The sequence below is a fragment of the Trachemys scripta genome, chromosome 8 (assembly GCF_013100865.1).
Source record: "Trachemys scripta elegans isolate TJP31775 chromosome 8, CAS_Tse_1.0, whole genome shotgun sequence".
NCBI lineage: Eukaryota > Metazoa > Chordata > Testudines > Emydidae > Trachemys > Trachemys scripta.
In genome coordinates, this window is record NC_048305.1 from 98,579,420 (window position 1) to 98,594,577 (window position 15,158).

Sequence of the window (15,158 nt, forward strand, 5' to 3'; positions counted from 1 at the left end):
TCTCAAAAAGTTTTCAGTAGTAAATCAGATGAAATTCCAATGTTTTATCTGTCCAATCCTCAGGATGTTCCCAGAGCACTCAATAGCCAACAAAGCAGAGTATAAACCTAAGATAGGTCTTTTGGGAATTTTAGATAGTTAGTAAAATAGGTTTTTTTGTTTTGTTTTGTTTTTTAATATTTATCATTTACATTTATGCACATGAAATCCTAAGATACTATTGTATCTTATTGTAAGTTTAGAACTTCTCTTCCCTTGAATCTGTCAATCCCCATTCATTAATTTTTCAGTGATTACTGTATATTTAAGATTACCTATTTCGTATCAATTGAATGTACAGCTAAGAGTGTTGGTACTTACATCTTTTTCACTCCCTCATTCTATACATGATAAAAGCCTCATTGTTACCATCACAAAACAAGAATGCCAAATTCACCTCTTCTCATTGCTGACTGTAACTTGGCCTTTATGTATATTACTTTACATGCCATCACATATATAGTGATTTTTTTTTTTTTTTTGCATGGCCTGGCAACTTCTCCATGTTCATCCTGATTTTAATATTCAGTTCTTCGGTGATTATTTAAAAGATGATTGTCATCTCCAATTCTTCATTTTATATTAATGCCCTTTTCTTCTCATTCAAGTGTCCTGAAGGTAATCTTGAGGCAGGAGACAAGACTTTGGAAAGAACATTTTGCCTACCTTTCAGTACAATTAAGCCCCTGAATATACAGATTCAGCCTTAAACCAGAATTTCTTTGGTTTTTGCAGCTTTAAAAATCAGAATCTTGCCAACTGAATTTCAATTTTTATGGTTTAAAAGTAAAATAAAATTAAGATGACTAGATTGAGTCTAATTTCAAAGAGAAGGAATATTTTGGACAGCATAACATTAACTATATAATCTTTTAAAGGCAGTGGGGACCAAAGGTCAACAGCATAAGGGAGTTTTTTTGGTTAAAAAAATAATTGAAGAACCACCCTTTTGTAACATTTTGGACAGCAATGAAATCTGTTATATGGCGGATAACTGCCCTCATTGAAATGCTTATATTGTGAAATGCTATGCCTCACGTGCAGATGTGTGTGTGTGTGTTGTTGTTTTTTTTAAAATGCTTACACGCAATGTGCCACAGGATTCGACTGTGATGAGACTAGGATTCATTACCGAATTTGGTCTACTGGTTGGATCATTAGCTTCCCCGGCTTGGGCCAGGTACTGACGGGGTTCCAATATCTAAAAAGAACCCGTGAAAAGCTAAATGGTATTTTATGCTAATTCAAATGAACAATTATAATTACAAATGGAAAGTATGTGTGGCAAGAGCCAAATTACTTGTTCTAACAGGAGCTCCTTCAGCACAAACTACATTTACAATTGTTTTTTAAAGAAAATTTGAGGCCAACTTTCTTCAGTTGTATATTTTGTTACAGAAATATATTCATTGAAGCTTGGTAATTTTATGACTTGATGCTTTATTTCAAGACCCAGTATAGCGAAGGAAGCATCTCTATCTTCCTTGTAGACAGACATTTGTTAGGAAAGGTCAAAAAGTAAACAACACAACCTCCCAGTTTTCTTAAAGACCAGCCGAGAACAGTGGGATAAAGCTGAACTGAGGCAAAATGGAAATGATGCTGGAGGGAAGTGGAGAGTGATGTCAAGGACTTGCCTCCTCTTTAACATCCCCCAAAACTAAGGGCATCTGCCCACAGATTGTTACATCAGTTTGTAGCCTTCAGATCCATTTAGATGCTACTTGACAACCAAACAGCCACAGCAATGAAAAATTGGCCACTTCCATCTTTGGCGGGCCAGAAGATTGCATACCTTATTGGGCAGATTTAGCAACAGTGAAACACCCACTTACAATCTCCAGCTTGATTATTTCACTTTATATCTAAGAGTAAAGCCTCACCCCTGATACAGCTTCAGCTGGTATAAACTACAACAGCCCATCTACAGAGCATCTCAGGTCACCACGTGCACATAACCCAATGCTTCAAACTCTGCCCTAGCATCCCATGAATACAGAGTCCAATTCAAGATCAACTTTCCCTCCCCAACCATGACCTTTTACAGCTATGTTCACTGCAACAACACAACTCTCATCCAGAAGCAGAAGATTCATGAGCACAGGAGTTCTCAAGAGTTGGACGCCACAACCATGTAACTCGCTCCCAGCAGAGAACTAAGTTAACATATTGGCTTGTGCAATCTAGATTAGCAGGTGCTGTAGTCTGCCTAAGCAAGGAAAGAAAAGGGGCATCAGGTAATTCAACAATAATGTCTTGCTCAAGGGAAGTAATGACAGGGTTCTTAAATAGTCCCGTGTAGTCATCCTTCAGAATGGACCACTGAAATGAGTTGTAAATAGGAAATCCTCAGCGCTCCAAATGGATACACTGGATCCCATAGTGTAAAGAAAACCACACACCTGGCACCTTTAATGTAGTATTCATACATCTCAAAATTAGGCGCCTTTATACTACACACACTCAATTTTCTATACCCCTGTCTGTGTGCACAAAAGTTGTTCCAGTCACTTCCTAGCTATATATAAAGGAACACTAGCTATTTTCCACAAGAGCCTTGGTGAGTTATTTTCAATTAAAATCAGTTTAATGGATTTCTATAAGCTCTAGCATTTCAGCAGCAAATCAAAAGTGGTCAACAGTTTTTGGATACAGTAAAAAAAAGAAAAATAATGTGTTTACATAGCCCATATAGTTTTCTGGTTTCCAAACATTGGTAAGCAATGATGGTTACAATGACCAAATAGCAAAAAATCAAAAAGATTCTCTTTTGCGCATGAATCAGTAAGTCTGATTACAAACTTACCAAATCATTTTTACCCCAGATTCTTACTGTTTTTACTCTTCCAAATATTTTTTAACCACACTTGCTATTACAGAAATCAATGCTTTATACTACAATATGTGGATTTTCAATAACTAAATGATTGGTAGTGAAAAAATATGCCAGATATCTGTAAAGTCAGTGCAGTTGCAACTTTTAAATGTTCTTCATTCATGCCACTTAACTAGTGGAAGTGCTCTGCAAAACTGAAAGGTTGTTTCCCAGTCTCCTTTCTTTGCTCACTGGGCCAGAAGAGGCATTGGAAGGGCAGTTCGCTCAGCTTGTATGTGTGTGAAAGAATAAGAGATTTTCATTAACCAAGAGCAACAATCTGCAGAAGGTTGGAGTAGCCATGAGAGTGAAGGGAGTCCCATCTAGTCCGAATGGGAAAAGGGGTGGAGAAGGTGAGAATCCTAAGGGCTTTCTCAAAGTATTGCAGGATCTATCCCAATCCAATAAGCTTTCCTGTTAGTTATCAAATGCAACATGACAATGAATGTAATGCTATTTAAAGCAGCAGCTGCATCAACACGTTCCTCAACAGGTACTACTGGGAGAAGGAAATGACACACAAGAGGGAACATTTCCTCTTTTGTATTGTTGTTTTATTTTGTAGTAAGATCCATGTATTATATAAAATATAACAGGAAAACTGAACAAGTCTATAAAATAAATTGAGTCCAGAGGACAAACCACAAGAGCTCTGCTTTTGCAGTTCACGTTGATGTCACTAGAACTCTCATGTACTGATAGCCTTGTATTTTACAGTTATCTAGTGTATGAACCTACGTAGAAAGCTGATATGTCTCAGAATTAAGCTATAGTTAAGATGATAGATGTAGAGAAAAATGGCTTTCCTAAGCCACAGCTGCCTTTGACACAGGTTAACAGTGATGCCAACTATGTTGTAATGCAAGTTACATCAAGCACCTTCAAAGAGCCTCTGACAAAGGGATTCACACTGCGCATCTTGAAGGAAGGTTCAGAAAATACTGCAGTATACCAGTGATACCTCCAAAGTCCTCTGCATGCCTACAGAAGGTTTGTGGTTTTTAATAAGCTACGATAGCCATGATACCAAACCTAGAGGTAGGTTATAGGCAAAGTCAGATAGGCCAAAAAAATCCCTTCAGAGTCATTGCACAAACTGTCCAGCAGGAAGCTACAGCAATATGATCAATGACCTCTCTCTCACATTAAATATCATTCGCAAGACACTCTTAATTTCTAGTGCCCTGGAGAATGACAGTGCCTTGTCAGCTCCTAGTAGCTGCAGTTATGGCACTGGAACAGCTCAAACAAGCTCCTTTAAGCAACAGTATGTTATTGTGCAAAACTAATGCACCGAATTGTTACCAACTGGATGTCCAAGTTCAAGAACTGACTCAACCTAGCTCTTCTGGATGGTAGAGAGAACTAATCTCCTCTTAAAATTAGCAAGTAATATTCCTGGGAAGTACACCCACATAATCAAGAGGAGAACATACTGCTTAGTCTATGTGAAATGGGTTGAACAAACATCAGTTCTATAATAAGGGACTCGAAATGAAGGCTGATAGAATTGGCTAAAGTTAAAGGAGGAACCGAGGGAAAAAGGAATTTTAAAAAGAAAAATAAGCAAACTCTTCTAGGTCTGATTTTTAAAAATGTTACCATACCAAACAGGCTGTAAATATCCTGTCTTTGGTATCATTTGGAATCAACATGAGGTTGATAGCAAATAGCATGTGAACATTTTCAACATGGAAGAGATATATATTGGCAAGTACAATAATTAACACAGCAAATTAAACCCAAGTCTTAATGGCAGAATGCCTTGAATTAATGAAATGTGGACACGTAAGACTTTCACTTTTCACCACTTTCTGTGCACTATTTGGTGGAAATAAAAAATAACAACTGTAAAGATTTGTTTTACTTCTACTTCTGAGGGCAAAGGGAAGGTTAAATAGAACTGTTCTCCAATTTGTTCTCCACTATATGTACACCCACACCATACACATATGCACATGCACACACCCTCAAACTGCACTGACATTTCTTATTTTTTGACCGAAAAAGTAGATCCTGGGAGTAAGTGCAAAATGCAAAATCAACTGACAGAAAATGCTGAACAAACAGCATAATTAAAATACAAAATATTTATATTACTGAACTATTAACAGGTGATGTTCTCTGTTTCTGTAAAACTTTGGAACCACATAGCTGATTTCTTAAATCTAGTCCATGCCAGCTTCCAGAACTATTAATGATTTAATTCGCTTCATTCTTTGATGCTTCATCAAAGTTTTCTACGAGATCTGAAAGAGATGGAAATATTTAATAGTCATTTCCCCAATAACGCTGTCTTCATATTTTTTAAAGAAACTATAACTTTACCTAAGATACCAAATAGTTATTAATTATATTTAATGATTACATAGTGCTTTTCACCTAGAGATTTCAAAGGACTTTGCAAAAGAGGTATCATTTGCAAAAATGAAGAACTTGAGGCACAGGAAGGTTAAGATCTAAATTTCTAAAACATCCACTAACTTTGGATGCTCAACATAAGATGCCTAGATCTCATTTTCAGAGGCGCTCTTGCTGACTTCACTTGGACTGGTGAGTGCTTAGCACATTTTAAAATTAGGATTTAGATGTGAAGTTGGGTAGAAACTTTAGAATAGACCTACAGACCCTCAAGGTCACAGAGCATGTCAACTCGAGATCGAATTTCAGTCTCCTATCTCTTTATTGCCTTAGAAAATAAACTACACTGATGAATAGAGAAGATCATTGTGTTAAAAACACAAATTAATAGTTTCCAAGAATTTACCCAAAAGAACAAGGCTAAAAACAATGGCACGTGGCTATAAGTTCCCAGTTCAAGATTTTATTTTTAAGAGAATTTTCAGAACCTGACAGCAGGGGGAGCTTAGTATCTCCTATTACAGAAATGAGCATGCATTTAAACAGTCTGATCTGAAAAAATGATCCAATGATTACTACTTAAAATTCATATAGCATTTTGCATCCTGAAGCCACTGTACAAATATTAAATAGCTAATCCTCCCAACCCCCTATAGTATTTATCCTTATTTTACAGATGGTAAGACACAGATAGGTTAAGTGATTTGCCCAAGACCACACGATAAGTTAGTGTGAAATCTGCAATTCAGGAGTTCCTTATCTCAGTTCCATGATCAGTCCACTATACCAAACTGCCTCTCTAAATGCAAGAGAAATATAACCGCACAAATCTAAATATATATCAGAATAGTAACTAATAATCTCAAATTGAAGAAATAGAATGAGCTAGTAAACCTACCGGGGACATCATCATCTTCTTCATCAATGTCTTCAGATTTTGTTGCTTTGCTATCCAACACTATAAAAAAGTTTTGTAGTAAGTATATGTTTTAACACAACAGTTAGTCCCATTTATACAATACTACTCTCTCACAAAACAAAAGCCATAACTTATAGGTTAAAACAGGAAGTGGCTATCTTCTGATTTCTCTTGGAGGTTACTACTGTAAGGCGAGAACATTCTGAAAAGTACAGCATTCCCATTCAGGGGTCCATAAGAAACCTATCATTCCCCTGTAAGTTCTATTTAAATAAAACTACAGCTTTAAGAGTACTGGAGCCCTTGACATAGAGCATACCTGTCAAATCTAGTCAAAAGTGCGAAAAACTACAGAATAGAACAATTCCTTCTTGCCAGTTTTCTTTCCTGCTACTCACAGGAATTCTGTAACATCTTAAGAAGTGTACTAAATGGGGACTGGTCGCAAGGATTTTTAAGTTATCAGAATGGGCTCATGTCTCCATTTGAAATTTAGACAAATTGGATTTTTTTTTTTTTATGGCTACTAGTAACAGAAAATTATTTGGTGTTTCTGTCTTGAATTGAACTCTTGGCTCTTCTAAAACATAGGGAAAATAAGAAAATTAAAATATACATTTAAATTGTCTTGGTTCTCTTGTGGATGGGTAAATTTGTTGGCCCTTAAAAAAAGTAGTAGGTATTACCTAGTTCCATTTTACATCTATATATTTTTATGCTTCCTTTAGAGCTTGTTCAAAAATATTTTTTAAAAGTATAAATAAATTTTTTTTGAAATTAAGAATTGGATTTCTCTCTATTTGAATGAGTGTGGCAGTAAGGACTCTAGTTTCATCAATACACAACATGAAATGAAAAACTATAAACTCCAATATGGGAGTTTACAACAATACAGACAATAGCATTGTGCACAAAGTTAAACTAACTACTGTGCATGCTCAGTCTCTGTTTTTAAAGCTTAAGCCTCCAATATTTTAATCAGAGCTGATGAAAAAATATACACTATTGAAAAAGTGACTCCCCATTTCCACCTCTTTTTCCTAAGAAAGTTGATAGCCTAGCAATTGTAAAGCAAGTTCAAAATTAACAGGATTCAAAGAGCATTCCCCCCAATAGAATGTTAAATTCAAAACACCAGTTCCTGCCCCCTCCGCCACACGTACCCCTTCCAGTAGTCCATTGTGATGCTACAATACAGACTGCATCAAGTACTGTATATCTTTCAGTAAGACAAAGCCTTTAAACTGTTACCAGTGTTATCACAGTTCTAAAGGTTTTACAAAGTAATGAGACACTGGGACATTAAATATGTGCAATGAAAAAAAGGAAAAACATAATTTAGTTTAATTTTTTAACGATTTGAGAATAAGTTTAAAGTGTATGGCTGCTCTTTCAAGGAAAACGGGAGAAGAGGTGGTGAGGACTGCACCCATTATGGATTTAGAGGGGGAAAACATTTTATATAACACTATGATTACTTCAAAATGAATTCCTTAACAGAAGAAACTGACTCCTATATCCAGGTGAACCTTGAATTACTGTTCGTTTTATGTATTTAAAGCAGCATTTTAGGTAAACATCTCACTACAATAAGTGTTCAATATTAAAATGTAGTGTTATCAAAGATGTTTAAAAGTATCAATTAACTAGTTTATTCCAACTGTTATAATATGCATCTTCCTCAACAGATTTTATGGCACGAGCATTTTATCTGTATAGCCATCACTAACCTTTTATTCTGCCTATAAAAGTTACTTAACTCTTGCAGAAATTTCTATCAAGTTAAAAGTTTCAGTTTAGAAATAATAATTTATATCAATCTACCTTTCTTATATTTCAATCTATATTCCTGAAAATAGAAGACATGCTTCATCAAGTCATGAAACCATATACTCAATATTGCAAGGTATTTTAAAACACAGTACAACTGACAAACATGCCTAACTTGTAACTGAAAAAATGTTCCTTTTTTTCATAGCTGGGCCTACGTAATGGAGTCTTGAAACAGACAGAAAACAGGCCTTTCATTACATTACTACAATACTGTTAAGTGGATAGCAATATTAAGTGAAGAGCAGAACAGTTTATATCATGGTGATATTGATGAGAATAGAAAGTGGTTTTGGAATTGATAAAAATCCAACACCTATCAGCAAGCCAAACAGAAAATACATGGAAAGCTAATTATCACAATGTTATAGTTAAGGGGGATTTAAGGTGCCTACTCATATCATAAAGTAGAAAGCATTAAGTCTAATGCAGTGATGCACCTCTACCCCGATACAACACGAATTCGGATATAACGTGGTAAAGCAGTGCTCCAGGAGGGCGGGGCTGCGCGCTCCAGTGGATCAAAGCAAGTTCGATATAACGAGGTTTCACCTATAACATGGTAAGATTTTTTGGCTCCCAAGGACAGCGTTATATCGGGGTAGAGGTGTATTTAGTTTCAGACACTCTGTGCTAGTTAAGATGTTAGGAAAAGTAGTATAATTAATATAGAAGAAAACTGTATTGCATGAGAAAGTCATCTCTCATTAAGAACAAGTGAAGTTTACTGTGAAAATAGTTTTGGTGATTTATCTGGATTAGTAAAACACAAAGTATTAGGCAAGTATAAAGTTTTCCAGAGGGTCTACATCACACTGGCACTTTGGAAAATTTTACCCCAAACCTTTTCCGAAAGGCGATACAACTTTTTTAAAATCTTCAATAAGACGATCCAAATAGGGACACCCACCTTGTCTTGGGAACTGTTCAGCTAACTTCCTGAGACTTGTTAAACTGTCAGCACCAAGCTGGCTTAAGATTCCCGGGAGCATTTCTGTGATCGGTTTAGCCTCTGCATGACCAGTAATTGCAAAAGTGTTAGCGGAAAGGGAAGCTTGAACCTTGGGGTTGTTGAAATGAATAACTGTTCCATCATCTTTTATCATATTCACCTATTTAAATACAGAACAATTAGTACATTTCATGCATTTCACTAATATACTCTAATAGTTTTGTCTGTACAAATGCAGCAAAACAACATTGTTTATATTAACATTTTTAAATATTCAAGTCTATATTTAGAGAATTTAGAAAAGTCTCTACAATTCTTAGAGAGTAAAAAAATGAATAAAAAGATTGTAATTAGCCAAATCTGTATGGAAATGGAATATAGATTTATAGCAGAAGGACATGCACATTGAATGGAAATGCAAAATTTGAGAGCTGAAGTTCCTTTATGAAACTAGTATTCAGATAAGCACGTGAGCAAGCAATGGATTACTGTGTTCTATTGTGTTATCATACAGTTAAATTAATTGTTTTGGTTAAAAAGTGACCTGCCAAGGACAACAATTTATATAAATCATCATGCTCCAGAGCATAAGCCAATTACCATCTGGAAAGAGATCAGAGGGAAAAATAAGAGCGTCTTCTACTTCCATGGTAAATACTTGAAAACATAGGCCCAAATACTGCAATACGATCCACATAGATGAACCCCTATACCTGCACAAAGTCCTACTGAAGTCAAAAGGAATCCATGAGAGTGCAGGGATCCACCCATGCACATCACGGGATCCTTAGGCCCCAATTCTGCCGGCACAGACCTCTATGCCCACACAATCACACCGATGTTCCTCTGCATGTTGAGATCTTGACCTTAGGTATGATGAAGATTTTCACTTGCTTCTAAATCATCTGGAACTAGCCACTGTGACTAGATGGACCACTAGTCCATTTCTGCCTCTAAAGAGGAACACTATATCTGGGTTTTGTTTTAAACTAGATGGAGAAGGAAAGAACATGAAGGGTATTTTTTTCTGAAACTGAGAAAGAATAAGTGTTTTGGAAATGTCTTTATTTCAAATAAGAAAAGGAAAGAAAAAGTCCTGATAAGCATAGTCAATTGCAGCATATTTATAACATTGTGTTTTTTTTTGTTTTATTATAGCCATTCAATTTGTTTTTAACCGAGATGTTATGGGGAAAAGGCAGAGACTAAGATTAAAAACAAATACTGAAGATTTGAGAGCCTAGGGAATGTTCCTACACAATGAAGATTAATTTAAAATAATTTAGAATTAGACTCTAAACCTGTTTTTAGTCAACAGTCTCAAAGTTGCATGATGTCCTTTATGTCTGGAACCTGTTTCAGATCTCAGTGTGCATGGGATCATTCTTACTTAAACAGTTCACAATTCTTAACCCACCTCATTGATAAGTGCTCTTACACACCCACGCCTCAATCTTGCAAGCTGTCCTGCACAGATAGAGCCCTCTAAAGTCAATGTGGGTTTGGCCAAGTGGAACAACTTTCAGGAGTGAGGGCCTAGTCATTAAAATGGAAGCTAGCAGCGTCCAGATATCATCCCTTCAGTTTCCCAGAACCGTTTGTATCTGAAGAGTTTTGTCTGTGCATTAAGATTTTAAGCTCTGGGTAAAGGGAAGGAAGGACTGTGTCTATCTTTGAGTTTTGTACAGCACAGAGCACACTAATGGTGCTCAAACAGTCAAAGAAAATTAGGATAATTCATAGTCACTCTATGGGAGGCACTAGGACTCTTGAAGGAGCAGGCCTCCACATACACAATGCAAAATTTTAAATTAATCACATTTGTGAAAATAGTATTTGCCTATTTCTTCAGGCAAATACTGCAACAACATTTAATTTATGGTCACTTCTCTCTACATATTATCTCAGCATTCTCTTCATTTGTACACAATGGCACATGGGAAGGTCAACTTTCTCAGGAAGGTCAATGTTAAAATAACTCTGATGTTCCTGTCAAATTTGTATTTTTAAATAAGATATTCTAAAAACATTGAAGAGGTTCCATTACTGTCTAGTTGGGCCAGATCCTGCTAACTGAGATCATAACTTATATGTAGAGAGCAAGTATTTAGTGTCTTTGAAAATGTTTTAAAAAAATCTGCTCCAGGTGATTGTTAATCAATTCAGTTTGTTTCCATGTAACACAACAGTAGTCAAGTCTTGCAATCTAGAAAGAGGTCCACATTATGTTTCTCCTTTACGTTTTGTACAGCATGAGGAACGCTGTTTTGCTTACCATGTAACTTTAAGAGTCAGAAAAGTTTAACTGTAATCAAATTCAGACAAACCAATTTTACTAAGAAAAAAAATCATATGAGTAGATTTTGCTTTTCAGCCGTTCAAAGCTATAGGCAACACAGGCAACCAGCCAGTTTCCAATACCAATAGCTTAAAGTAATTAGGGTGCAAATTCCGTTATCATTTACACCAATTATGTAAATCAGGAGTAACTTCACTGAAGTCAGGGAGTTACACTATGTGAGATGAGAATCAGACCCAACTTTTCTTAGCATTTCAACATCTAGCCAGCTGTCATTTTTAAACTGAACGATATAGACAAGGCAATTAATTTATTATACCACTATACCTCTTCAATTCCAGCAATATTATTTACTGCTAATTTTTTGAGTGAACTCTGAAGTTTTTTGTCATCAGCTGTCGCTGTCCTGTGCACCACCTTCTTCTTTCTGCGAGCTGTACCCTGAAAAAGTCAGACAATGCAAGAAACATAAGTCAGCAACTCTGAAAATCTGACATTGCAGTCACATGTACCATAATATCAACTAACTAATTTAAACAAAAAGGAGTTGCTGAGTACTGCACTTACATTGTCAAAGCTGCTCTGATAATTATCAAGTCTGGGTTGACAACCTGGCCCAGTTTTCTGAAGTTCACAGCAAATGATACAGAGCTGAACAATTCTCTCCAAAAAGATACACTATTCCACAAATTTAAAATCATACTACCCCAGCATGCTTCATCTCTCATTCTCTCAAGAGTATAGAGAAATCCCATGACCTGAAGTTCTTTTCAGTTTACCCTTTTTAAAATTTTAGTATGTTAGGCTTTACCTGGACAAGTTTGTTTCTAGGGTTTTTTAAGGGTTTCGGTATAAGAGATTTCAAAGGGTTTCAAATAGTTCAGTGTACAAGATTTACACTGGCTTATTTACAACTCAAAGTGGTTTACAGCAAGTTCTCAATAAGAGGAAACATTTACATTTTCCTTCTTTTTTTCACCCTCTCTCAAGATGTTCTCTTCCTTATTTTCCAAAAGTTATTTTAAGAAAGGCACAAAGTTCATTTTACCAGAAAGATAATTAATCAATATCTTAAATTTAAGAAAATCTTACAAATATGGCAAGTGTATTTTTCATATTTAATTAAGTTTATATGCTACAAGCTTCTACAAACACAAACACCCTTCTACACTTAGACGTTAAACTGATGTATATTTAAAAGATGAAGTCACCAAATAAAATATCCATATATTGGCAACCAATTGTTTTGGATTTAAAGAAAAATACTTTTCAGGCTCCAACATGCTATGATCCTGATCATAACAGCAGTATTATTTCAGACCCATAAAATATACAATGAAAATAAAATATGGCAGGTCTCTCTCTGAATGTAATGTTGTTTTCCTCTTACCTTTCCGCCTATTCGGACCTGAGCTTGAAGCTTGGCTAACTTTTCTTGATTCATGATGCTGTGTCTGAAGAATAAGTATGCCGACCATATTAGCATGATGTTAAATTTTAAGTTTATTACACAAATCAGCTCAATTTTTATATGACACTGCCTTTATTTAAAAATATTTTAACAGTAAATTATAGATGTTCAAGTTCATAGTAATGTCCTTTAAAATAATAGCAAATGTTTTTGTTGCTTATGATAACAAGAGCTAAAGACAATACTACATGTAAGGCATATCATCTAACTCAGTGGTTCTCAACCAGGAGCAGGTTTCAGGGAGGTCTGCCAAAATAAAACAGAGTAGGGCTGGTGTTCAACTCACTGGGGCCTGGGGCTGAAGCCAAAGCTTGAACAACTTAGCTTTGCGGGCCCCCTGTGGTTCCAGGCAATTGCCCTGCTTGCTACCCCTAATGCCAGCTCTGGCTTTTAATCTACTGGATATGCAGAAAAAAAGTTGTTGTGGAACAGGAAGGCTGTGGAGTTTTTATAGCATGCTGGGGGGTGGAAGAGGGTGTCAGAAAGAAAAAGGTTGAGAACCCCTGATCTAAATGACATAGCATGCACCAGAAAATATATGTTAGCAGAAGGAATGGCATTCTGATACAAACTGACAGAAGCCAGGAAATTCGAAGTCACATTTAACTTATTATCCTAACTTAAATATTAATTTGCCATCCTATCAGTCTATTTGTCCGTCCCCCCACATTAACTCCAATAAACTTATAATACAGCTGAATGACAAGCAACTCAATTTACTTTCTAAAACAGCACACATTTCACAACAGTCATTTCTAAAACTACTGCACTTTATTAAAGTAAAAATGGCAAGGTGACATTGGAAAAGGAAGTCTTTCATAAGACTGCTTTCAAATGTAAGCTTTCGTTGCCATTCCCCTGATTAATCTCAAAGAGTTCAATAATATCTCACTACATTTTTGAATGAATACATTTTATTAGGTATTCAGGCTATGCAAATACCATTGTCTCACAACACCCTTCACATAATAAAGAGCTATGATATTCAACTCATCCATTATGAAGTTAAAGCGTTCACTGCATAAAACAGGATTACTGTTTTTTCTTAAAACCAAAACTACCATAATCAGAAGGGGAAAGCACCCAACACCTTCTGTATACAGTAATTTGGGGAGTCATTTAGCTGGTCTGCCCCGGGAAGTCATTAATGTTTCACTGTTTAGTAGGGAGATAAGAAAGAAACCCCTCACAACTTCCATACTGGCAAAGAAAGGCAGATGCTAGCCTCAGGTGGTACTCTTATGAGGGGAAGGGATTCCAGCGCCTCCAAATACATTAACAGGAAGGAGGCCCTATAATGGACGTGTCCTGAGATAGCCCCCTCCCCCCAAATCCAGCCCTAGAAAAGAAGGTGGGAGAAAGATGTTCGTTTTCTACAGGAGGGAATTCCCAATCATTTTCAGTGGGGGGGGTGTGTGTGCAGAAGAGATCCCCACAATATTAATTGCCCCAGAGGCCTGGAGGGAAGGGGTGTATGCCCCTGAAAAGAAGAAGGGGACACAATCCAGCACAGGGGAGGTGGGAAGTGATTATAGCCAAGGGGAGCAGCCCCCCCTCCCCACACCATAGCCAGTGGGTCCATGCCTTGGAAAGGAGGCGGCCCTCCCAATAGCCAACCCTGGCGCCGATGGGGTCTACGGTCGGGGAGAAGACCCCCTCTCCCACATCCAGCTCTAAGGGAGGGAAAGGTCCCTGCCCCTGGGGCGCCCCCCATGACCAGCCCTGAGGGGAGGGGGAAAGGCTCCGCAGAACAAGCCGAGCTCCCTTCAGGCAGCGGGCAGGCCCATGCCCCTCACGGCACCGACTGCTCCTCCCCCCGTGCGAGCCGAGCCGGGCCGCGCCGCGGAGAGAAGGGGGGGGTGGGAGGGTCCGGTGCGGAGACGGGGGAATGGAGAAAAGGTGGAGGAGGGGAGGAAATAGAAAGTTCTCACCTGAGTCCGGCAACCCCTCCGCAGCCAACACGCGGCGAGAAGAAGATGGCGGCCACGCCAGGCAGGGAAGGAGACGAGAGGGGCACAGAGAAAGGAGGCCGCGGACCACGGGACCCTGGGCCCCGCCCACTCACCTCCGATTGGAAGGGACACCGAGTTATTTGCATAACATGGAAAGTTGTAGGTAGCTCCCTCTTCTTCCCTTTCGCTTTGCGCACCCACTCTGCAGGGGGAAACTACAAGTCCCAGCATGCAATGCACGTACAGGGATTCTAGAACCAGGTCGAGGTAGTGCATTCTGGGAGCTGTAGTCTCCGTCGGAGGAGACGGGGGTGGAACTTGTTGCTGGGCTCTGCCTTAGTCCCATGTACTGTATTCTATCACGGACCATGTAGGGTGGAGGAGGGAATTGGTCTATTTTTGCGGCGCAGCAGGCAAGGAAATTGCTTTCTCTGAGGTGCTGGATTTGTTTGGTTTGGGG

General features: G+C 37.8%; 1 protein-coding gene across 1 annotated transcript; it reads right to left on the bottom strand.

Moving 5' to 3' along the window:
* Window positions 1–505: 505 nt before the first annotated feature.
* BTF3L4 (basic transcription factor 3 like 4) lies at window positions 506–14,828 on the bottom strand. Its single transcript, XM_034778456.1, has 6 exons — window positions 14,678–14,828; window positions 12,666–12,729; window positions 11,603–11,716; window positions 8,935–9,136; window positions 6,174–6,233; window positions 506–5,163 (listed from the first exon to the last, which is right to left on the bottom strand). The coding sequence occupies exons 2-6, from the start codon at window positions 12,717–12,719 to the stop codon at window positions 5,117–5,119; spliced, it is 477 nt and encodes a 158-aa protein (XP_034634347.1). The 5' UTR covers window positions 12,720–12,729; window positions 14,678–14,828; the 3' UTR covers window positions 506–5,116.
* Window positions 14,829–15,158: the final 330 nt, after the last annotated feature.

Coding starts and splice junctions, on each gene's coding strand:
- BTF3L4 (XM_034778456.1), bottom strand. CDS start 12,719: ATGAATCAAGAAAAGTTAGCCAAGCTTCAAGCTCAGGTCCGAATAGGC. Junction 9,137..11,602: donor ATATTGCTGGAATTGAAGAG/GTATAGTGGTAT, acceptor GTATTTAAATAG/GTGAATATGATAAAAGATGA. Junction 5,164..6,173: donor AGAAGATGATGATGTCCCCG/GTAGGTTTACTA, acceptor CATCTCTTTCAG/ATCTCGTAGAAAACTTTGAT.